Source organism: Pinus tabuliformis, chromosome J (assembly GCF_031772625.1).
Source record: "Pinus tabuliformis cultivar Carrire ecotype Pingquan chromosome J, CPIR1, whole genome shotgun sequence".
In the NCBI taxonomy this organism is placed as follows: domain Eukaryota; kingdom Viridiplantae; phylum Streptophyta; class Pinopsida; order Pinales; family Pinaceae; genus Pinus; species Pinus tabuliformis.
Window position 1 is genome coordinate 1051038392 of NC_142295.1, and position 23760 is coordinate 1051062151.

General features: G+C 39.8%; 1 protein-coding gene across 1 annotated transcript in view; it reads left to right on the forward strand.

The window, feature by feature from the left end:
• The window catches only part of LOC149230533 (exocyst complex component EXO84B-like), a 202029-nt gene that overhangs the window by 145077 nt on the left and 33192 nt on the right, over positions 1 to 23760 (forward strand). Inside the window, exons 5-6 of the mRNA XM_089379011.1 lie at positions 16533 to 16721; positions 16826 to 16962. Coding sequence (XP_089235137.1) covers positions 16533 to 16721; positions 16826 to 16962 — 326 coding nt within the window. The remainder of the gene's footprint in view (positions 1 to 16532; positions 16722 to 16825; positions 16963 to 23760) is intronic.

A 23760-nucleotide genomic window follows, 5' to 3' on the forward strand; every position in this document is an offset into this window, starting at 1 on the left:
TCTCGAAAACACCTATTTTCCGTGGAGTATAGAATGTGGTGTATTGCTCCTAAAGGACTTCTCAAGTACAAAAAGCAAGGAAACCCTTAGAGAAAATTTCCTTGTCATTACTAAATAGAAAAATTTAATGCTCTTCCCAGATTGGTTTTCTACTAAAGCCTTGACCTTTTTAAACAAACACATCTACTTTTAACTTTAGAACGCACTCCCACTGTTTCCTTGAGAAGTCATCTACAAATAACAAAAATTCCTTGGTGCCAAAGATAGAGGACATCTTCATAGGCTCACAAAAGTCAACATGTGTCAACTAAAGAACATCCTTAGCTCTCCATGCTCGTCCTTCTCCAAATGAAGTCTTGTGTTGCTCTCTAGCTTGACATGTGACACAAAATTTTTGTTGACTTTGTATCTCTAGAAGGAAGACCATCCACCAAACTTTCTTTAGCAAAAGAAGAAATATATCTCAAATTTAAACGTCCATACCTTTGATGCCAAAGTGAATTTCAAACTTGGCCTTTCTTAGCTATCTAAACATGCTCTTTTTCCTCCCCTACATCAACCAACGTGAAAAACCCAACGTTTGCAATACCAAAAGCGAGTGTATTCTAGCTAACCTTATTAAAATAACATTTGTGATTCTTGAAATTCGTTGTAAGTGGGGATTGTGCTTCTTAATATCATATTATAAAAAAGTAGATTCTTATTCATGCCTAAAACATAGTAGTTTTGAAGGAAGACCAACTCTACTTGTGAATGTTATTTGCACATTTCCTTTGCATTCTATTTTGATTTCCTCCCTACCATCAAAGACGAGTGAGTTAGGAGAAGATACATTATCAACATAATCAATAGACCAATCGTTGGTAAAATGATGTGATGCACTTGAAGCTTTTTCCTTTTCAAGGAAAACCTCGCAGGGAAACCCAAGGGATGGTTCCTCGCATTTGTGGGTGGCATCCAAAGTAAAATATTTTTTGTTGTGCCTAATGTAGGGGGATTCAAACCGAGCACCTACTGGCATGAAACTAGCTAAATACCCAACAAAATTGGCAAACTACTTGTTAACCCCTTTGGATTGATGCACCCGAAAGCATATATTTTCTTGTTGTTAGTTTGATTTGTGTTAATTTTCTAAGCACACAAATTCAGTGATGTAGACTAACATAAGAAAGTTTTAGACATGAAGAAGCAAACTTTAGACTCATCTAGAAGATATGCTTTTATCACAATGACATAATAAAGGCTCATAGGATACTTAAAAAGACATTAGCTAAGTCATTCTTTAGATGCTTTTCTTTGACAAATGATGCTTGGACTTTGTAAGGCTCCATCAAGCTTCCTTGTAACCATCATAAAGGTGTAGCTCTAGAGTTGAATTCCTGAGTTTCTAGATTCCACCTCTCTGAACTCCCGAATTACAAATTTCTTGAATTATTGGACAACAATCTATGTTGAGCTACATCCATAGTGCTTTATCAAGGTGTCTCATGACCCTTGTAAAGGTATAATTCTCGAGGTTCATAAACTCACAAACTCTTTGGGAAGCCTTCCATGTTAATTCCCGAGATTCACAAACTCACAAAGTCTCTAGGAAACCTTCCATGTTAATTCCCGAGATTCACAAACTCACAAACTCTCTGGGAGACCTTCCATGTTAATTCCCAATATTCACAAACTCACAAACTCTTTTGGAAACCTTCCATGTTGAGCATCACCTACACTTGATTCCTTCTTTGTATCCAAAGTGTGGGGCTCTTAAACCATGAGAGCATCATCTATATATATTTGTACAATATTTTTATCAGGTATAGGGGTAAAGGCTTCTTTGGTGCGTTAGAAAAACGTTGAGACAAGGTTGAACATTCAATGGTCCCTTTTACCCACCTAAAGTGGGTGGCCTCGTAGGAGAATTTTTTTTACCATCATCTCTTCCAGTCGGCCAGCCAACAACCCTTGACAACCACTACTAGCCAATAACGATGTGCCTTTCATATCTTCGCCACATGCATCATCCATATGTTTCCTTGCCCATTTGGTAAGAGGACATGATGGAAGGTGGGCTTTCGATTAGAAGGTACTTTATCCATTTTGCAATCTGGTGCTTACGCTTGTTTGGGTTTGGGTATTTGACATGGATATGGGGTAACCTGGAAGAAAGAGGGGTTTTGACTGTGATCTTGTTCCCTCACCTTAAATGGGGGGTTAATCTTTCATCCTAGTCCCATCTCTCCCTCTTCCATACTTAACACTTTTCCATCTTACATTATAAACCCTATATTCCACCTCCCTTATTCGGGTTCAACTGACCATTGGTTCTCTAGGATTTGGCACCATTACATCTTCATACCTGGGTAGTGCTCAGAACTTTGCCCTGAGAGGTTGATGCAACTAAAAGAACAAGGAAAAGCATATGATGGCTGCAAGAAAAAACAAGAGAAGATCAAAATTTAATAGATGGATGGGACATACACATCAACACGTGGGGAAATGCCTAGCACGAGTTCTACCTCACGCATTATGGCCATCACCTAGTTCTTGAGCACATGTTGCTCTTCATATTATGAGAAGGAACCCCTACATCTCCCTACCCTTGATGGGCAATGAGATGCCTCATCATTAAAGGGGTAATAACTGTTATACATCATACAAAGCAAGCTGTAACCCTTGGAGCTATGAGCAATAATACAAATAAAGATCAAGAAAAAGTAGAAGGCGCACAAGAGGGGTAGAAAAACAATGGCCGAGTCAGTAACTCACGCATCCACGATTGCTCCCTCCCCACATCTGTACACTTAGAATGAGGAGCCCATCATTGTTGGCCCCTTTGACCATGGCACTTGGCCATGAAGTCTTCTCCCCTTCGTTCGATCATTATTCACATGACACCTATCAACTGTAGGGGGGATCGAGGATATGCCACTTCCTCTTGGGGGCTGGAAATACCTGATAGGGTGGTCTGTTAACCACTTCTAGCTAGGAAGGTAACACCGTTGTGAGTTCAAACCCTTAATTATGAAAGGAAAGCCTTATTTGAAATGTCAAATTGCTCATTACTATCAAGCTTGGTCCACTTAGATGCAAAAATGATTAAATGTACCTAATGATGTAGTTGTGAGCATTGGATATTGGTTCCACAACCATGGCTTGGCAACTTAATTGGGGACCAGGTCTTCTAGGGGAGAATATTGACACCCACAGGCGTGGTGTTGAGAGCCATGGGACTTGAAGCAACAACAAAGCATCATATATACCCGTAGGCACCTCTAGCATCCACAACATTCCAACTCTTTGCCCTACATTGATGACTTTTGTGGGATGATGCACCTAGACCCAACATGCCCCCAACTAAATTAGCACTATTAGAGGGATGGGAGTTGATCTAGGGCCCAAAAGGAGGATGGTATAATACTTTGAGACTTGGGAGGGCAAGCACCACCTTGAAAGCCCCCAAAGTTGGAGCAGAGACAGGCATTTTGGCCACCTGGAGGCCCATGAGACCACATTTTGACCCCAAGATGCAATTTGGGGGTCCGCAAAGGGAGATGAAAAAAAACCTCAGGGCCTAAACCTTAGGAGAGGAATTTTGGAGGCCTCTACACTCATCTTGGCACCAAGAGACCTCAACACATGCCTTAGAACATCCTACGCATATATGACGTCATAAAAAACAACTCTATGACTCACGTGTGGGCAATCTTTCATATTTGGTCTTGGCTACTAGGTTGGCTTGTGACCTAGCTTGTGGTTGTAGCATTATTTTATTGTTTTGAGGGGCATTAGGCTAAAATAACAAGACAAATTCCTCATATAAGTCGAGAAAACATTCATTGTAACTAATCATCATCACACACTTGGAGAATTTGGCCTCTTGAGCTAATTCAACCTTCTTATCTTGTGGAGAATTTGGATCTATGAATGCATTTTGACATTTGGAGCTGATTTGTTTATCTTTGGAGCTATTCTTTGGATCAAATGGATGGAATCTCTTTGCATGTTATCTTGTAAGTGTACCTATTGTTGAATATTTATTTTCTATATGTCTAATGTATGGAATATGTTGAATCTAGGGTTTTCTATTGTGCCCTAATTTGTTGAAAATTTATTGAATGCTATCTAGATGTCACTATTGCATGCATTACTCATGAATAACATGTGAATGAATATCCTAGTGGTGAACTTTTACTAGCTCTCCATGAAAATTCCTTGATCCATTGCATAGATAATTGCTTGAGTTTTGGTGCTAGGGCATCAAGATTTCAACCTCCTTAGAAACTTTTTGGCTGTCCTATCAAAATTCCCAAGGGACAAGGCACTAGTCTTTTTTGTTGGTGATCAAACACACTTCTTATCCATAAAATTTTCTCTCCTTAATTTGGCCCCTTTCAGGTCAAGCACACTCGCTAGGGCTTGGTGTGAATTCCTAGATAAGGTGTATTTGTGGAATTGAAGAGCCTAAACATCAAGAGAATTATATTTTCCACAAGATCTATTGTTTTGGTGGGCATCCACTTCGTTTTTGTCCATTATTCCCATTGCCCTAGTTGTTGTCCTAGAACCCAAGTTTGGCCTTGCTTCAAGCCTTCAACTTAGGGGCTTGTTTGAGGGTTTCATGCACCTTGATCTTGCTGGTATAGATTGTTGGAAATCCTTTCTCCTTGCCTTGACCTTTGGCGACCCCAACACTCAACCTATCAATCAAGCCCTAGGTCTTGTGCTCTCAACCCTAGGTCTCTACAAATAAAGCGAATTTGCTTCTCATTGAAGCCTTGGTTCTAAATTGTGTCTTTCTTGTGGAAGGCCTTATCAAGTCACCTTATACCTTGACCTTAGAATACCCATTAGGTGACCTTCTCACATACTGGGACGACTCCCATCGGTGAAATCCGTAAAGAGCAGGGGCTTTTGGCTGTGGTGACAGTGGGCCATCACCCCATTGTTCTCACTTGGTCTAGTATTAGCCTTGTAGGGTGCCCCTCTCCAAGGCCTGTTAGATTTTGTGGCAACCATTCCTATGGATATATCTCCATCTACTAAGTTATTGAGGTACCTAGCTAGGGTGCTTGTCTAGTTTCTAGGAATAGATCGTGGATATGGGGTTTATCTATGTCAATCTTACATTTGCTAAAAATAAACATTGAAAACCCTAAATACTGAAAGAAACTAATTAAAATGTTGGAAATAATGGAATCTACTAAAATATCTCTATTTGGAAAAATTGAAACCTATATTTCTAACTCCTCTTCTTCTGGGAATTAAATAACTGTGTGCACACTTAAATTTTGGATTTGGTAAATAAGAATTCTGTTTACAACATCGTATGCTCTTCTTAGTAAGGAAGTAAATTTATTAATGTCCAATTGATGACCACAAAAGTAGGTCAATGTGACTGAAGAAGAGTACAGTCAATATGACTACAATGTGGGAGTGCAAGCGCATCTAAAAAAATGACAGTGGTAGTGCTGCCGTGACACGTACACAAGAGACTGTGGTGTAATACAAAATACTCAATAGTCTGCGGCATGATACAAAATAATAATGGCTTACTAAAAAGGAATGAGTGAGTGAGATGGTAAGGTTTGGCAATGGAGCTAGAGATGTCAGGGGCTCCTGAGTCTAATGGTTTTGATGGCGAGGGAGGCGAACTGGGTACAGGTTCACTGTCGAAGTCCCCTGGAGCCAGCAGTGAATTCAATTGTATGCCCCTGGGGGGCTGTATGAGCAAGGGATACTCCTAGCATATGAGGTCGAAAAGAAGAAACTTTGAATAGGTCTCTGGCCACTCCTATGGGACTGGGAGGTAGTCAAACGCGTCAGGGTTGCCTTTTTTTGGAACTCTCTGGAGCTGGATCCTTTGGTGCTCTGAGAACTTGCGAACTGATTTATGGTTCAGCATTGTTGAACTGGTCTCAATGGTATCTGTCGATCTCTGCACGGGGAAGGCTGAATAACTGTAATAGAAACCTTTTGAAACTCAACAATTGTAAATATATTGATCTGTTCATAGCCACTGGTTATGCATACCTTGGAATTTTCAACAATGAGATACAATTGAGATGGGATGTAAATCCTTTCCTTCGATTGTGATATCTATGGATAGACGATGAATCAGATACACTAGTCTCATAAATTTACCTTCATTTCTTTTCATTTCTGAAAATATTGGAAGAAAAACTGAGAAATACCTGCCCAAAATTGTTGGCACTACTGAAATTGGCTGAATAAGATTTTTAGATTGGCTGTTGGATCTGCGACAAATCTGTTTGATAAACACAGGGATTTGTCAAATCATATCTGAACACTAAATGATATGTTGAAAAGTGGTCAGATCTGTTGGAATCCACTCATATTTATTGAAAAATTTCAAATATGCTGGAATACACGCAGATCTGCATTAGATCTAGCTGAAAAACTCTCTATGCTTCAAATCTGTTAACACAAAATTTGTCACCCATGAAAGTGTGAAGTCACAATCACCAATGTGTTAGATTTGTGAAACTAAGAGGGAGGTTGCTGTCACCTAATCAACCCTCTGCTGTACTTTAAGTTGGATCTCCTCTAAAGGGGGCTTCCCTAGGATAGGATTGCTGAAATTTTAAGCTATTAAGTACAAAGGTGATATGAATATTAAACTCTGGCAAAACAAATGTGTAAAGGCTATGAAAAGGAAGTGGATGGGAGGAGGAGATCAGTCTCATACCATTGGGTGCATGGGGTCAATCAAGGCTCGGCTGGGAGGCAATCCTAATAATGGAAAGAGAACGCTATGGCTGAAAAGTACAAGCCATGTTTCCTCTCTCCTTGCTGTCCAAATTTGCGGTGATAAAAGTAAGGATGTCACAAATCTAGATAACATCTAACATTCATGAAGATTATTGCTATCAGGAGTAATGTATAGATACACTGACTAAAGTAGAGAGTGATGTAATCCATGTACAATACTCTATTGACAAATGCAAAATAAATGTTGTGTATACCAAGTTCCTAGTTCATGAATATATGTCAAAGACAATTTCAGCAGTAAGGAAAGTAGCAATAAAAACATAAAAGATGGCCTCGTCCACAGAATAGTTGTGTAGATATTTCAAGCAGATCAAAAGATGTTACTTTAAATTCCAAGGGAGGGAGTTCTTCCAAATCTAACCATTGCCAAATGAAAGATTGAGCAAATCCTTATATAGGTTATAGCTCAAGCCTCTTACACAATAAAATAATATTTTCCTTATTTTGTTCTTCAAGGAAAATATTAAAAATATTATAAAAGCCTAAGTTGGTGGATTAGGACAAAAGGGCCCATATAGAATATTAAGGACAAGCTTATTGAGGAATGTGATGTGACATGTCATCTTCCCTAACGTTATCATTATTGCAAGGTGTATACAAAGAACCACTTGTCCTCACCATGAGAAAGGGCGCTCAAGAAATAACAATCTCAAAGTATAATAACAAAATGCCAAGTCAAAGAGGTGGGTTGAATCTTCCAAGTAGGTGAGAAGGTGCCAAGTGTACAACTCCTCATGAGGGCGCTCTTCTAGATATGCACTGCAAATGCCAAGTGTCTTGATTAGGTTGCACTTCTAAAAGTCTATTGACCATGAATAATATGAGATATCCTCCTTAAGCTTGTGCACCCTAGGAATATGAGCTTCTTTGACCACTTGACTAGGGTATAGCAATAAAATACTCCTCTTCAGCAACTGCACCCTTGGAATTTGTGATTTGTGGACTATTTTGAATGGAATAAAATAATAAAATTTCCTTTTCACAAGTGTGCCTTTGGGAAGGGTGCCTTGTGTCCACATTATATCCATCACCATAATAAAAATTCCATACATAAATTGGCCCTTGAAGACAGATAATGGTGCACCCTTGAAATGTGTGCACACTTAATCCCATTTGACCAAGTCAACCATATAGAAGCCACCATGGAAAGTGTGCCCTTGTAGGTTGTGCAAATGGGTCCACCTTAATATCATCTTATCTCCTCAAATTATGAGTGAATCTCCTTTGACCAAGTCAAACTAGTTACAAGTCACTCTACAATGTTTACTTGGTGCAAACAAGCTCGTGCAAAGAGTAAGTGGGTCCTCATAGTAGAGTGCATGACCTCATGGCCTAGAACAATGTGCACACTTGTGAATGGGTGAATGGATGAGGTGGGTGGGTAAATAGGTGGTCAAAACCGTAGGGTGCATGCTTAAATAATCCGTTAGTCAGCTAAAATATGTGCTAAAGGATAAGGATGTGACACAAAGAAGCTAGCACATGTGAACAAAGTTAATATGAGGCTCAACGAATTGGCTTTTTAGTGGGCCGTGTTAACATGTGTGCCAAAGGGGGAATGCTTAGTCTCTACTGTGTACCATATAGACATAAAATTGTGTTTCCTAGAGATAAATCAATAAAAATGCTTTGGGGAATGAGCCTTAATGAAGAATTATAACGTTGCAGTATTAATAGACTAATAATTGAGCCCTTTGAAGCCCTTACCAACAGCAATAATGGAAGCCCACATAGGTTGGTAATAAGGTGAGTGGGCAGCATTGAAGGGGATATTTGTATGATACCACCATCTAGCTACTTTGAATAGCTTCTTCCAATGACTATCTAAGGTGGGATGAGTATGACTTGGTTGAGAGGCAATGGTACTAGCAGAGGTGGTGGAAGGTGTAGTAAAACAACTTCGAATGTTCTTCTTCTTCTTTTTGGGATGGCTGTCATGAGGGTGAGGAGCATAAAAGGTCCCTAACATTGGAAGAAGGGATAGAGGAAGAGCCTTCAAATCAAAACTAGGATTTCCTCTAGATGCCCTCATCATGGCAAGTTGCTTGTTCCTTCCTATTTCAGCCTTTATTGCTTCCTGTGTAGCCCTCTCTTCTTCAAATTTTGAAACTGCTGTAGCAAGTCGAATCTGATTTGTCCAATCTCTTCTGCTAGTGCTTTACATGGGACAATTTGGCTTCTTACACCATCTAAGTGTTATTTCTATCTATGAATCCTCACCCCTTTTATGTGTTTCTTGCAATATTTGCACATCTGGTCATCAATGACATCAGTATGGATCCATGCAATGTCTTTTGCTATTGGGGCCATGGTAAATGCAAACAAATCTGCAAATGCAAATATGCAAACCGTATAGCATTTTTTTGCAATAAAAGAAATAGATTGCATCTCTATGAGAGAAACAACAGGGGCAGATTTAACATACCTTTGAATGAGAGATCAATGGGCACAAGAATCCTGTCGATAACTCCTCCAAGCTTGAAGATGGGCTATAAACTTCTCACTTAGATGCCAAATCCTGAAATCCACTGCAAACAACCCACGAGGATTAAACCGAAGAAGCTCCAGGCTCTAAATCTTTAATATCCCCACTAGGAACTGATCCATAATACTACTGAGTTTTCAAAATGTGGTTAAGTTTTTCAGTGCTTGTTTCCATCAAACAGTCAGTGGATGAACTGCTGTAGGTGTTCTTCTTAAATTTGGTTTGAATGATTAACATTCCATCAATTTATGCTCATGAAAGTACACTCAGTCCAACACATATTTTTTTATTAAATCTCAGAATTTATACCAGAATTAACAAAAACAACCATACACTGTTTTTGACACTGGTATACCAATATATAAAATGACAATGGCAGAATAATAAGAACCTGGTTTATATTTGATGGTGCCTTCACAAGTACAAGAATTTAAATGAGTTTAGTGTGCACAGAAAACACCTTTGCAACAGCAGTAAGTACATCCACCATAATGGAAGGAAATCTGTCCCTTTTTCCAGCATGTACAGTTTCCATGCAGAGAGGGTAACTCATGCTCTTGGCTGATGGGAAATATGCCCAGAACAACTTAAAACTCGGCCTCCTTGCTGTATATTTCCAGCGATTTACCTTGGCTGATTTAGCTCGGAAAATTGGTCCCCAAATGAAGGAAAACATGACAGTGAGGTTCAGGAATCTGATCACCCTTCAGAACTTCTGAGACATTGTGTCTTCCATAAACAACTCGGCCCTCCAATGCTGGACTCTTGATGCATAAATCACAGCCTCCTTAAAATATGACTTTGTTGGCAGAGATCTATCTCTGAAAATTCTGAATATGCTGTGGAGAAATAAATGAGAAATCTCGCCCCTTCTTGAAGTCAATCTCGGTCACCAAATTATACTCCCTTTCTGGCACATGGAAATATGAGGATGATCAATGCGGCCTTGAGAGGAATGAGTGCTGGTGTTAAATGAAATTCGGCTTCCCTTTTTGAAATGACACAACCCTCTTTAATGAACAGAAATTGTCATTCCCTTAAGACAGAAATTTGGGCTTGCTTTGGCACTAAAATTCTGAGTATGATGAATATTTTGCCTCTTGGAAAATTGATGAAAAGCTTGACCTTCTCTAACTGTAAACCTTGTTTAAAGACAAATATGGAATATGCAATTTGTCCATCTTTCCTTGCTTCAGATCTGGAAATATGGTTTTGGGCTGTGCGTATGGTCTAGGCAACAAACTTGGCTCTCTTGAAGATTTATTAAACCCTGCAAGCTCAAAAACTACTGTAACCTCATGCAAACAATGAATTCAAATGCTAGAGACTCTCTGCAATAAACACAATGGAAGAACTGAAATAATCTTCCCAAGAGCTAACTAGGGTGGCGCTCGAAGTCCACCGAAATTAGCTTAGAGTTTCACTTGAAACTCGCTTGAGTTTCTTTCTATGTCAAAGAGATAGATAGGAATATAATGATTTGCAATTGAGCCCATCCTCCTCTTATAATTCTCCATTGAGCCTTCCTCTAGCTTCTAGACTCTCCTTTTTTCCCTATTATTTTATTGGTGGATTCCATTTTCCGCTAGTAGACTTTTTGCCGCCATTTTGAATAAAAATAAAAATAATAATTTGCCTCCTTTCTCAATAAAATATTATTTTGCTGCCATTCCAATAAAATAATGATTTTCCTCCATTCTCCATTAAAATACTATTTTGCCGCCATTCTCCTTAAAATAATATTTTTTCGCTTTTCTCCCACAAAATAATATTATCTCCTTTTATTTAATATTGCCAAAAATGGTCAAAACTCCCTAGTTATTTTTGCCTGCACAAAAATTGGGAATATTATAGTCCTCCCTGCCAAAAATTGCTTGTCCTCGAGCAATATCATCCTATGCTGCTACTCCAAATGCTAGCCTAATGCCAGGGTCCCAAATGTGCCACTGAACTACTCGCTGTGGCACCATCCCCACATGAATAAAATCCGTGACACCTGGGTCCCAAACCATCCTGATGCATGGGAAGCCTCCTTCGCTCCACTCGCTGTCCCATAAGATAAAGTCATAAGCCCTCTGCATAGCACCATGACAATGTAAAATTTTGAGCAGACCCTCGAGAAGCTACCCTCCTGAGTAAATGATCTTGTGCACTTCAAGAGTAGACTCTTGAAGATGCAGTCCAATCCCTATGGAGATGAACCCTTTTCTGCATGTGTTCCCCTTGTTCTCCTCCTGCTGGACATCCTGCCAAACCGGTGAAATCCCCCAAGTCATCAGCATATCACTAAAGCCCGATGGAAGATCTGCATGATCATCCCCTATAGAAACCAGCTCATCCCTAAGGGTAGTTGTACTGGCAAGTCTTGTGATGCCTGGATCCTATGCTAGTCTAAAAACGTTGCCACCATGTTGTCATTGCGCAACTCTGATCATGATCGTCTGCCCGCACAATCTGTATCCTCTTCTCCTGGGACCTGATGGCAAAATATCTTTAGAGTCTCAACACATCTGGCCAAGGCATCTCTACGATGTCAAGGCCTACCCAACACTAGCTTTGATCCAACACTAATATTGATCCGTAGTAGCAAAAAGGAAAACCGATCTTGCCATGCAACAAAGGCCTCAATGCTCTCCCACATGTCAAACCTAGTCTGAGTTGGGTTGCTCTTGGTCCTAATCCCTCTCGTCACGGAACAGAGTGACCAATCAACCAACCAAATCCCTGGATCCCACAGCCAGATCGACTGCGGCATAGACCTGACCACTGGTGGTACCAACCTATACCATATCTCAAATCCCCGCGTGTAATCAATATATATATACTCCATACACCACAAACCAATCTGGTGTGTAGAGTCTCATGATTGTTCTATTTTTGACATCACTTCCATCCATTTTTCCTATTTTCATCACTTCTATCAACTCCAATAAACAGTAAGATAAGAGATTTTGACATGGTAAGGTACTCAGATGTCTTATTTTTCATACTTGTTAATGTGCCTTATTATTTAGTTAAAGTTTGTAATAGCTACGAAATTGACACGAATCTGCAGTTGTTTTATGATTTTGCAACTTCCTCCATGGTTTACCGGATTCCAGTGCACCATCCAAGCAAAGAAACATATGGGCAGATAGGAATTGATCTCCTCCTATTCATCCGAGCCAAATCATCAAGAAAATTGCCCAGTGGTGTAGTCAAGGAAGCCAGTCAACGTGTGGATGAATCGAGCAACAAGAGTTCAAATCAATCACAAATCTCTCATTTGCTTTCCAAATAGAAAATCATCGAGAAGCGTTATAATTTCCATGATCATATTAGCATTTAGATTAGGATTGTCTTTAAGTTTTCAAGGCATGAAAATCTCAAAACTGTTAGGCGCGAATGCTATATATATATCTTTGTGAACAGAAACCAAAGACACATAGGCATATATGTAATTTGTAATTGACAGTTTGAAGTTCCGTGACGTTGTTCCTCTTTAATTGAAGAAGTATTTTAATGAATATCATGCGCAATTAGTTGTTGAGATAGAGTTATAAACCTATTGTTTTGTGGAGGGCCCTTGCAGGCAGTCGAGGTTCATTCATTTCGTTATTTTCCAGAATTGCATTATTGTAGTTTCATTTCTTTATAATTATTTGTTTACAGTTTTCCATTTGTTTTCTGTCAATTTCAATTCATTTACATGCTTTCTAAAATAGGACTGTATATATAAATCTCCTTCCTTTCATAAATAGATATATTTGTTGAGATCATATTCTTTCTGCTTTTGTTTTATTATTTCAATTAAAGATTGATAATTGTAGTGTGTAGATCTTAATCTAGATTGCTTTATAAATTTTATCTTTGAATAGAAGTAATTCTTTTTAGAATAGAAGTAATTATCTTTCTAGAACATTAGTTTAGATAGCTCTGTTTTTATCATTTACATAGTAACTAACATTAGTCAGTTAAAGAAGATCATGATAGCTTACCTTACTTTCCTTTTTAAGAATTGATTGTATTATAAATCTTTAGTTTTCATTAGGAACATAGGAACAAAGAAAATCCTTAAAAATAAACCATCCACAATCATTATCTTAATAAACTCAAAAGGCTTCTAGCATATATAGTGCACTTGCACTTCACAAGTTTACCAACTCCGGTCGATAATTTATGTAATCAATTTAAGACAATTAAATTGACTAAACATGGTGCATGCATAACTGCCCTGCGCCAACCATTACACGCAGAGGGATTTGTTGTCTAGCCTCCTGAAGGCGCTCCCCAATACTGCTTGGAGTCTCAACATCTGCCTGCAAGAAAGGTCCACCAACTGTTGTAGATGCTCCTGAGACACCCCGAAATGTCTTGACAAAAGGGGGTCATGCATCTCCCTAAGTCTGGGCTCAAGGGTGGAGCAAGTGCTACCTCTGCAGAAGATTGGACTACCCCCAAGCACGCATCCGCAAACTCGCGCCCTGACCATATGCCACAACTGGAAAGCTTCTCTCCCGATGCGCCGTGTCCCCTCCAACATTCTCAGATGAACCTCTTGGGTCTTGTAGCTCGAAATGAGAGCATGAAGAGATGATATCCAAGTTCCTCGTGTTAGTGTGCAATGCTGGAGAGTGATAAATGGAAGCTCACGATCAACCCTGTGATCAACTCGCTCTCCAAATCTAGGTGTGCCAAACCCCATAGTGTGTCTGATGTCCCCATTATGAGATCTCTCCAATGGCAACAATCCAACAAGGTGTTGTGCATCTTCATGCTCTGCTAAACACAAATACGTACCCCCGCATTCCTCTGCATAGCATTGAACTCTGTAGCACAACTCTGTGCACCACTAGATACCATTGCTCATTGTCGTACCCCCCTCTACCATATGGCATCCCACATATGCCAATGCATCCACCACTCTGCTAGTAAGCCCTCCATAATGTGAGCTAAATCTCCTCATATTTCCTAACGGACTTGAGCGACCTAACTCCTCACATGCTAATGAGAATGACAATATTACACCTATCCTTAGTAGCTCTTGTGTGCAATATACCAGTGAGAGAGCACTGTCCCCATACAATGGTCGATGCCACCTCCTCCTTCCAACTCCAGAGTAGGCTAATCATCCTATGACCCCACGCACAATCAATATGCCAAGACAACTCATGAAATCTGTCTGCTCACCTATCAATCCATCCTGTCACTAGTGCTGATGGAGATCTGAAAGTGTTTGGGCGCTTGGTCACCGAATCCATCACACCGCTAATACCACCACTAACCAAGCCCATGCTGTGGCGGGGAATCCCACTTGGATTTCAACAACAATTTGGCCCTCGAGCCCCTCTGGTAACCCACGGTCTTTGCTGACCCATGGCCATGGATATATCCAAGTGCTTGGTTCGCTCCATCGGATACCAACTCAGTACCTCTCGCCATCCAATCCTGTGAGAAGGATCGAATGCAAGGATACCTGGAACAAGCTCTTGTCATTCCATCCCGCTGACCTGGTCATCCCATAGGGTCTGTTTAGGCAACTCTGCCTCTCTTTTTCCAATGCATAGAGAGTGGGCTAATAATGTTGTAAGCCGCATCAGTGTGCCTCTGAAGCGAATTGTGCTGAAGTCCTAACATGTGCTCTCCTTGCTGCCCCTCATCAATGGCTAGCCCAAAAGACGGTTGCGCATCCCCCTCCATCGTGGGCTCAACATGAGACTCCAACTGCTCCTCGATAGACAACCCATCATGCAAAACATCCTCACCATTCAGCCTAGGGTGGCTACCATCTAGAAACTCTGTCATGGCTTTGGATGCCTCTCCTTTTTATTATCTCCAAATAATATTATCTCCTTTTTATTTAATATCGCCAAAAAATTTCAAAACTTAGTTATTTTTGAACTCACAAAATTGGTAATATTACAAAATCAGAGTCTTTAATGCTGCTCTAAAAACTCACTAATGCTCAATGAGAGAGATGTGAGGCAAATTGGGTAGGATGCGGTGAGGGAGGTGGGGGGAGTGGGGGATTCTCTTTATTAACAGGTTTTAGTGCTTAGGGTCTGTGAAATTAGGTATTAGATTTAATCTTTAAGATTTTTTTTTTTCCCTGAATCCATGTGAAGGTCAATTTGGTTCAACTGGGCTGAGTTGGACCGGTTTGGTACCAAACCAGTTCCCTGAACAGTTTCAAAGACTGAGATGGTTCAGCAGGGTTTAACCTAGCCAACTTGGCTGAGTTCGAGTCCGAGTTGACTGAAGTTTAAAACCTTGATCCATAGGTCATTGGTATAGATAGGGACAACTCCCTTTGAGTTGGCATGAACCAACCCAAGACGAGAGGAGCTCAGGAGGTGATGGCTGCCTCTCTCTTGAACATCTCGTCCAAGGTTCGTTCTGCGTGCTAACAAATCTTATTAATGATTTAGTATACTTTTTGTTGGGAAGGCAGTTTACTAAAACAGGTGAATTGCTTGTGCTTCATTTCTGCAGTGTGGGAAGGCTTTTCTACGGATAGTAAGAAATCACTTTAGATGTAAACCACTATTGTGTAAGAGTTCATCTTGATTCTCAAATGTAAACCTCTATTCCTGTTTTAGGAGTTGTACACGTCATGTCTATCTCATTGCTGTTAAGGTGGTTTGTATGATTGTAGTATACTAGTGGGTTGAGAAGACGATTTTTTAAAACTGGTTAGTTGTTTATAGTTCATATCTGCAATGTGGAAACTTGAAAGGTTTTTGAATTTTCTGTAGCATGTAAGAATTCATATCAAATGTAAACGACTATTCATGTTTTAGGAATCATATGAGGTGTGCCTATCTGATTGCTGCTTATGACATTTTAGTTATTTTTTCTGATCTTTAGTTTCTGGCATAGTTGAATTTATTTTGGATCGAATTTAATCACCAGATCAGATAAGATAAATGTAATTTTATTAATGACTGACAAATGATATCGGAAGTAGGTCAATGGGCCCGAGAGATACATGTGATAGTGTGAATACAATGTAGGAGTGCAAAAGCAGCTCCTATGTAATATTGAAAGGAAGATGAAAGTGAATATAGAAGTGCATCCTAGGTAAACTGTTTCTATTGTCCAGAGTAAAGATGATCTGGGCAATAGAGATGGCAGTGTTATAGTCATTAGTTGTCTGTTTGGGTACTAGAGACTAAATTGTTACTCTTTGTTTTCTGGGCCCAGTAATTATTTTTGACAAATATTGGATAAGGTAGAAGGTGAAATAAAAAAATACAGCTCTTTAAATCATTGAAGTGCTTTTATGCAGGAGCTCTTTGCCAAATTGGACAGGTTGTTGCACATTGCAACAGAGATGCTACCTGGCAGAGAAAGGGTCATCACGTTATTATTAATGAGGCTCACCGAGACTGTTATAATTTGGCTCTCTGATGATCAGACTTTCTGGGAGGACATTGAAGATGGTCCAAAGCCCTTGGGGCCTGTAGGTTTGCAGCAGGTACAGTGATTGTAATAGGGGATTGAAAATTTCCTGTAGTCATTCAAGGGTATTGCACCATATATTGTCACTGACTTGATGTTTGCAATATTTTGGGGGTTCAGTTTGTGTTGGATATGCAGTTTGTTATTCAGTTTGCGTCTCAAGGGCGCTACTTTTCAAGACACATGCATCAAGTAATTAAGGACATCATTCTGAGAGCCATGAATGCCTTTGCTAGCAGTGGGATGGATCCAAACAGGTATTATTTGTCTGTATAAGTATTTAAAGGTTTGTTTGGTTTACTTTGTTTGTGATTCTTGCTAAATTTCACTAAATTCGTTTGTTTTTATCCCGAAGCTGTCCTACATATTTTATGGTGGTGATGTTTAACAGTTAATTTCTTAGAAACATGAGAATGCTAAATTTCTTACACATTTGGACCACTACATAGAGAACTTTTCAAACATTTCCAATTTCCCATTCTATTGTTTTGGCATATTGAAATTGTTTCCTTTCCTTTAGAATAAGTTCATTATCCATTTTGTTCTAGCCTGGTTCAACTGGCAACCAAGTCTTTTGTTCTGGTTGTTTCTCCTGTCAACATGTTGTCTGCTAGTACATACTTCATAAACAAAGAAGAGAAACAACAACTCTTGTTGTTTGGAGCAAAATGGGGGATGACGTGCAGATATTCATTGGAAGTTTGTATCTTGCTCCACAGTGAATGGAGTACTGCCTCAATCCTTGTTGCTGATATCAACATGCATGGTCTGATGTTTTCAACATGAATCTAAGCACTAAATGACAGACACTACAGTAATAAAGTAGGGATACGCAGATGTTCATGGAAGTCACATATCTTGCCTAGTGTTTTTAGTATTTGTCTGAATGTTTGCGGTTCAAGCTTTTGCTATGAGGAGCTTGGCTTCCTTTTGGCTCGCTATTTCAATCCCATGAAACATCAGGCATCATTTAGAGTCATCTGAAACGCTCTCTGTAGGTCACATTTGGGGTTTTTGACGGATCACTTTTATCATTATACTCTGTGGTCATTGCTTTATATTCTGAAGACGACCTCCCTTTGTATAATGCTTCTCATTACCAGTCCCTGGCCTTTAGTGTTAGTTTTCTAATACCCAGCTGCTAATTTAATAAAAATTCCGGGACAAAAAAACTGAAACTGAACTCCAAACGTTTTTACTAAATATGCTGAGTATTCTAACAAATAATTGCAGTGGAAAAATAAATTCACAAAGTCACAAGCGTACAATAAACAATATACCAGAAAATTTACCCAGGAAACCCCAACTGAGGAAAACCTGCAAACTTGCTGGCTTCTATTAGGCTGCTTCAGCAAAAATATTGTTCGAAAATTTTTACAATGAAGGGAAAACTTCCCTTGTTTCTGCAAATTCCTCAACACGTGGATATACCCTCTCTCAGCCTCTTGGCTCAGTCAAACTGCGCATTGTACGAACTCGTACAACTTCGTCTGGCTTGAACACAGCCTCTTCTGCGCACTAAATGTGGCTTGGCTGAAGTATATGTTGGCTGGAAAAGATCTGAAGCTGTCACAACCTCTCTTTCTTCCTGTATCTGCACTGATCTGAAACACTAGTTTGCTGGAACCCTAGCCTGAAGTGTTCTCTTCTTGCTGCCTTTAGCCACCAAGTCTATAGTGTGTAGTTTTCCAAGTCCGCACCCTTTTTCTCCTTATAAAGTAGAGTTGGCCTTCCATATTCCACAAACTGCTGAGATTAAATCTCAATGGACGGCAGAGATCGATTTATTTTTTGACTATAGGAAAATTAGAATTTTCGTAAGTCAAAATTAAGAAAAAAGTAAAACTGCGCCGTAGCTTCACTTGTGTGTCCCTCCAGCAAATTTAGTGCACCTGCAAAAATAGCTGAACCCCTCCTCTAGCTTCATTTAACACTCCCTCTCAGAGACGAAGGTGTTCTCAACTACACCCAGTTTGTCCCTGAAATAAACAAATCTCCCTCTAGCCAAAGCCTTGGTCAATATGTGTTAAAATTGGCAACTATGGCCAAACACCACATTGGCCATCTCATTTATGACAACTGACATATTTTTTGGATTCCTCTCTCCAAGAGGTGTAGGATTGATCTAAAGATCATCCCATTCTGACATGTACAAATAAAGTTATGAATTTATTTTGATTATGGACAAATTGACAAGGTCGGCCAACAAACTCATGTAGGCTCAGAGGCCCAACCGTCACGTCTATTCATCTTCAACATTAGCCTATAAATACATGATGCCTCCTCCTCATTTGAACACACTCATCCTCACACATCTCCCTCCCTCCTCATCTGATTGGGTATGGATTTCTGGGCAGCTTCTCTCTCCACACGTGCGAAGGAAAGGACTGTACTGTTCTGTTTCAGTGTTGACCAGGTTTGACTGAATTTCCAAAAGGCTGTTTTGGGCTGCGTTGACCAAGCTTTGGCCTGTTTTAGTGCGATTTTGGGTGGAGGAATTCTGTCCTAGCAGGCCGCAGATCTGGGCACAAGAACCGAGGCAATTTGACCTTTGTTTTGACCAGCTTTGACTGTACTAGGGCTGGCTGCAGGTTTGACTTTTGTTGATCAGTTTTGACTGGAATTTTTCGGACTGTTTTGGGCTGATCAGACTTGCTGTTGAAGGCCGAAGTTGACTGGGTTTGACTGAGCAGAATTGAGGAAGAAATCTGGCCTGTTGAGCAGCGTTGACTTTTCTGGTTAGTGCTCTTTTGCTGCTGTTATAAATTATCAGAATTTGTAAATTGTACTATCTCTCTCTGCTGAACTATTGAAGACTAAAAGAAGAGTTGATCAAGGGTTTCTCCACATTGGGGTTTGTCTTTGCCTAGTGCCACAACTTGTGTCCTCTTGTATTGGCTTGTCTTCTACTATTTATGTTTTTGTTCTATCAACATTTTACTTACATGTTTATGTGATTGCTAAACTGAAATTGATATTGGGCTCATAAAGAAATTGAAGTAAAATTGCTCTAAAGCATAGAACATACCATTGTTGCCTAAAATTAACATGGTATCAGAGGTGAGGTGAAGACAAAGCCCAAGCAAGAGTGAAAGAGCAATCACCAAAGAAAGTTGGACAAGGACAAAAGGACTCAATGGGTTCCTTATCCTACTTCTCGGCAAAAGACAAGCTCCATGATAAATCTGACTATCATGGATGGAAGATGTCTCTGACTTTGGAAGAGAAGGAAGTGATGGATTATGTGCAGGGTAAAATCCCCGAGCCTCCTTCAAATGCATCGGCTGTTGTGAACAAGTACAATAAAGCTGAAGTCAAAGCGAAGAAGATTATTAGGGATTCCATCAACAAGCATCTGGTGGCCTATATCTTCAAATTGAAGACCTCCAAGTAGATATACGACAGGTTGGTCGGCATGTTCAAGGTTAGTAATGCTAATCAAATTCTATTGCTCAAAAATAAGTTGAAGGATATTAAGAAGGGCAAGGACGAGGACATTCAATCCTATTTCTTGAGGATTACTGAGATCAAGAATGATGTACTCTCGATTGGAGAAGTCATTCTTGACAGGGAACTTACTCTCACCACCTTTGGAGGACTCCCACCTAAGTGGTATGTATTTAGAACCACTATACTCAACAATGATCGAATTCCAAGGTTTGAAGAATTGATGTCGAGATGCATTCAAGAAGAAACAAGAATGGTGGAGCAAGAAATGCCTTCTAATAAAAGCAACCCCATTGCATTCTCCGCTCCTGCCAAGATGAAGAATAATGCAGGTTCAAAGAAGCAAAGTCAAGGAAGACTGGGATTCAAAAATGGAAGGAAGGGAAGATGCTTTGTTTGCAATAAGTTTGGCCACTATGCAAGGGAGTGTCCAAATAGAGGGGATACAGCTCGAGATGATGACTATCATAACAACTCCAGGGGCAACTTCAACAACAACGATCAAAGGAATGGCAGGTCCAATGGCAAAGGAAAAAGGAATGCGGGACATCAAGGAAATGGTTGACCCTCCAAGAAATGAAGGAACTCCAAGTATGATGAATCCAAAGTTGTTAACAATAAGTGAAAAGAGTACTATCTTATATTGGCCCTCTCCATCGCCTCTCCTCCGGGCACTTTGGGAAATTGGCTGATTGATAGTGGTGCCTCAAGGCACTTCACCAGATACAAGGAAGCCCTCTCTAATCTAATAGAAAAGGAGACAAACTTGGAGATCATCCTTGGAGACGATGCCACCTATCTCGTGAAGGGAGTAAGGAATGTTACCCTTCAATTAAATCAAGGTAACACTATTCATTTGCAAGAGGTACTATATGTACCCGATCTCAAGAAGAACCTGGTGTCCATTTCAGTAATGGAAGATAAAAGATTCAAGGTGGCTTTTATTGATGGAAAGGTACATGTTTGGAAAAGAAATTTCAAGGATGCTTTTACTCTTGGGTTCAAGGTTGACAAATATCCTTGATACTTTTTTAGACTGTTTTGTGCTGATTAGATTTGTTGTTGAAGGCCGAAGTTGTTGGGTTTGACCGAGCAGAATTGAGGAAGAAATCTGCCTTGTTGACCTACGTTGAATTTTCTAGTTAGGGCTCTTTTGTTGCTGTTATAAATTATCAGAATTTGTAAATTGTACTATCTCTCTCTGCTGAACTATTGAAGACTAAAAGAAGAATTGATCAAGGGTTTCCCCACATTGGGGTTTGTCCCTGGCTGGTGCCACAACTTGTGTCCTCTTGTCTTGGCTTGTCTTCTACTATTTATGCTTTTGTTCTATCACCATTTTACTTACATGTTTATGTGATTGCTAAACTGAAATTGATATTAGGCTCATAAAGAAATTGAAGTAAAATTGCTCTAAATCATAGAACATACCATTGTTGCCTAAAATTAACATGGTATCAGAGGTTAGGTGAAGACAAAGCCCAAGCAAGAGTGAAAGAGCAATCACCAAAGACAGTTGGACAAGGACAAAAAGACTCAATGGGTTCCTCATCCTACTTCCCCACTGAAGACAAGCTCCATGATAAATTTGACTATCATGGATGGAAGATGTCTCTTGATTTGACCTTGGAAGAGAAGGAAGTGATGGATTATGTGCAGGGTAAAATCCCTGAACCTCCTTCAAATGCATCGGCTACTGCAAAGACCAAGTACAATAAGGCTGAAGTCAAAGCGAAGAAGATTATCAAGGATTCGATCAACAAGCATCTCGTGGCCTATATCTCCGAATTGAAGACTTCCAAGGAGATATATGGTAGGTTGGTCGACATGTTCAAGGTTAGTAATGCTAATCAAATTCTATTTCTCAAAAATAAGTTGAAGGATATTAAGATGGGCAATGACGAGGACATTCAATCCTATTTCTTGAGGATTACTGAGATCAAGAATGATCTACTCTCGATTGGAGAATTCATTCATGACAGGGAACTTACTCTCACCTGAGTGGTATGTATTTAGAACCACTATACTCAACAATGATCGAATTCCAAGGTTTGAAGAATTGATGTCGAGATGCATTCAAGAAGAAACATGAATGGTGGAGCAAGAGATGCCTTCTAATAAAAGCAACCCCATTGCATTCTCTGCTCATGCCAAGAGGAAGAACAATGCAGGTTCAAAGAAGCAAAGTCAAGGAAGACCGGGATTCAAAAATGGAAGGAAGGGAAGATGCTTTGTTTGCAATAAGTTTGGCCACTATGCAAGGGAGTGTCCTAATAGAAGGGATACAACTCAAGATGATGACTATCATAACAACTCTAGGGGCAACTTCAACAACAACGATCAAAGGAATGGCAGGTCCAATGGCAAAGGAAAAAGGAATGCGGGACATCAAGGAAATGGTCGACCCTCCAAGAAATCAAGGAACTCCAAGTATGATGAATCCAAAGTTGTTAACAATAAGCCTAGAGTACTATCTTATATCAGCCCTCTCCACCGCCTCTCCTTGGGACACTTTGGGAAATTCGCTGATTGATAGTGGTGCCTCAAGGCACTTCACCAGATACAAGGAAGCCATCTCTAATCAGATAGAAAAGGAGACAAACTTGGAGATCATTCTTGGAGATGATGCCACCTATTACGTGAAGGGAGTAGGGAATGTTACCCTTCAATTGAATCAAGGTAACACTATTCACTTGCAAGAGGTACTATATGTACCCGATTTCAAGAAGAACCTGGTGTCCATTTCAACAATGGAAGATAAAGGATTCAAGGTGGCTTTTATTGATGGAAAGGTACGTGTTTGGAAAAGAAATTTCAAGGATGCTTTTACTCTTGGGTTCAGGGTTGACTAATATCCTTGATACTTTTTCAGACTGTTTTAGGCTGATTAGACTTGCTATTGAAGGCCGAAGTTGCTGGGTTTGACAGAGCAGAATTGAGGAAGAAATCTGCCATGTTGACCAACGTTGACTTTTCTAGTTAGGGCTCTTTTGTTGTTGTTATAAATTATCAGAATTTGTAAATTGTACTATCTCTCTCTGCTGAACTATTGAAGACTAAAAGAAGAATTGATCAAGGGTTACCCCACATTGGGGTTTGTCCCTGGCTGGTGCCACATCTTGTGTCTTCTTGTCTTGGCTTGTCTTCTACTGTTTATATTTATGCTCTATCAACATTTTACTTACATGTCTATGTGATTGCTAAACTAAAAATTGATATTGGGCTCATAAAGAAATTGAAGTAAAATTTCTCTAAAGCATAGAACATACCATTGTTGCCTAAAATTAACAATATGTCTACTATCTGCCCTGCTTTAGGAATGTACTGAAGTATGATATTGCCCCTCTAAACACAATCTTTGATATGGTGGGACCAGATCTTGATGTGCTTGGAGCGGTCATGGAACACTGGATTGTCAGAGAGCTTAATGCAACTCTTATTGTCACAGTGTAGGACCGTAGGCTTCAACCTTTGAATGAAAAGCCCAACACACAACTTCCTCAATCAGATAGCCTCACAAGTTGCCAGGTTGGCAGACATGTATTCAACCTCGACTGAGCTCAATGCCACTCACTGATTTCTGCTTCTTGCTAAACCAGGAAACAACT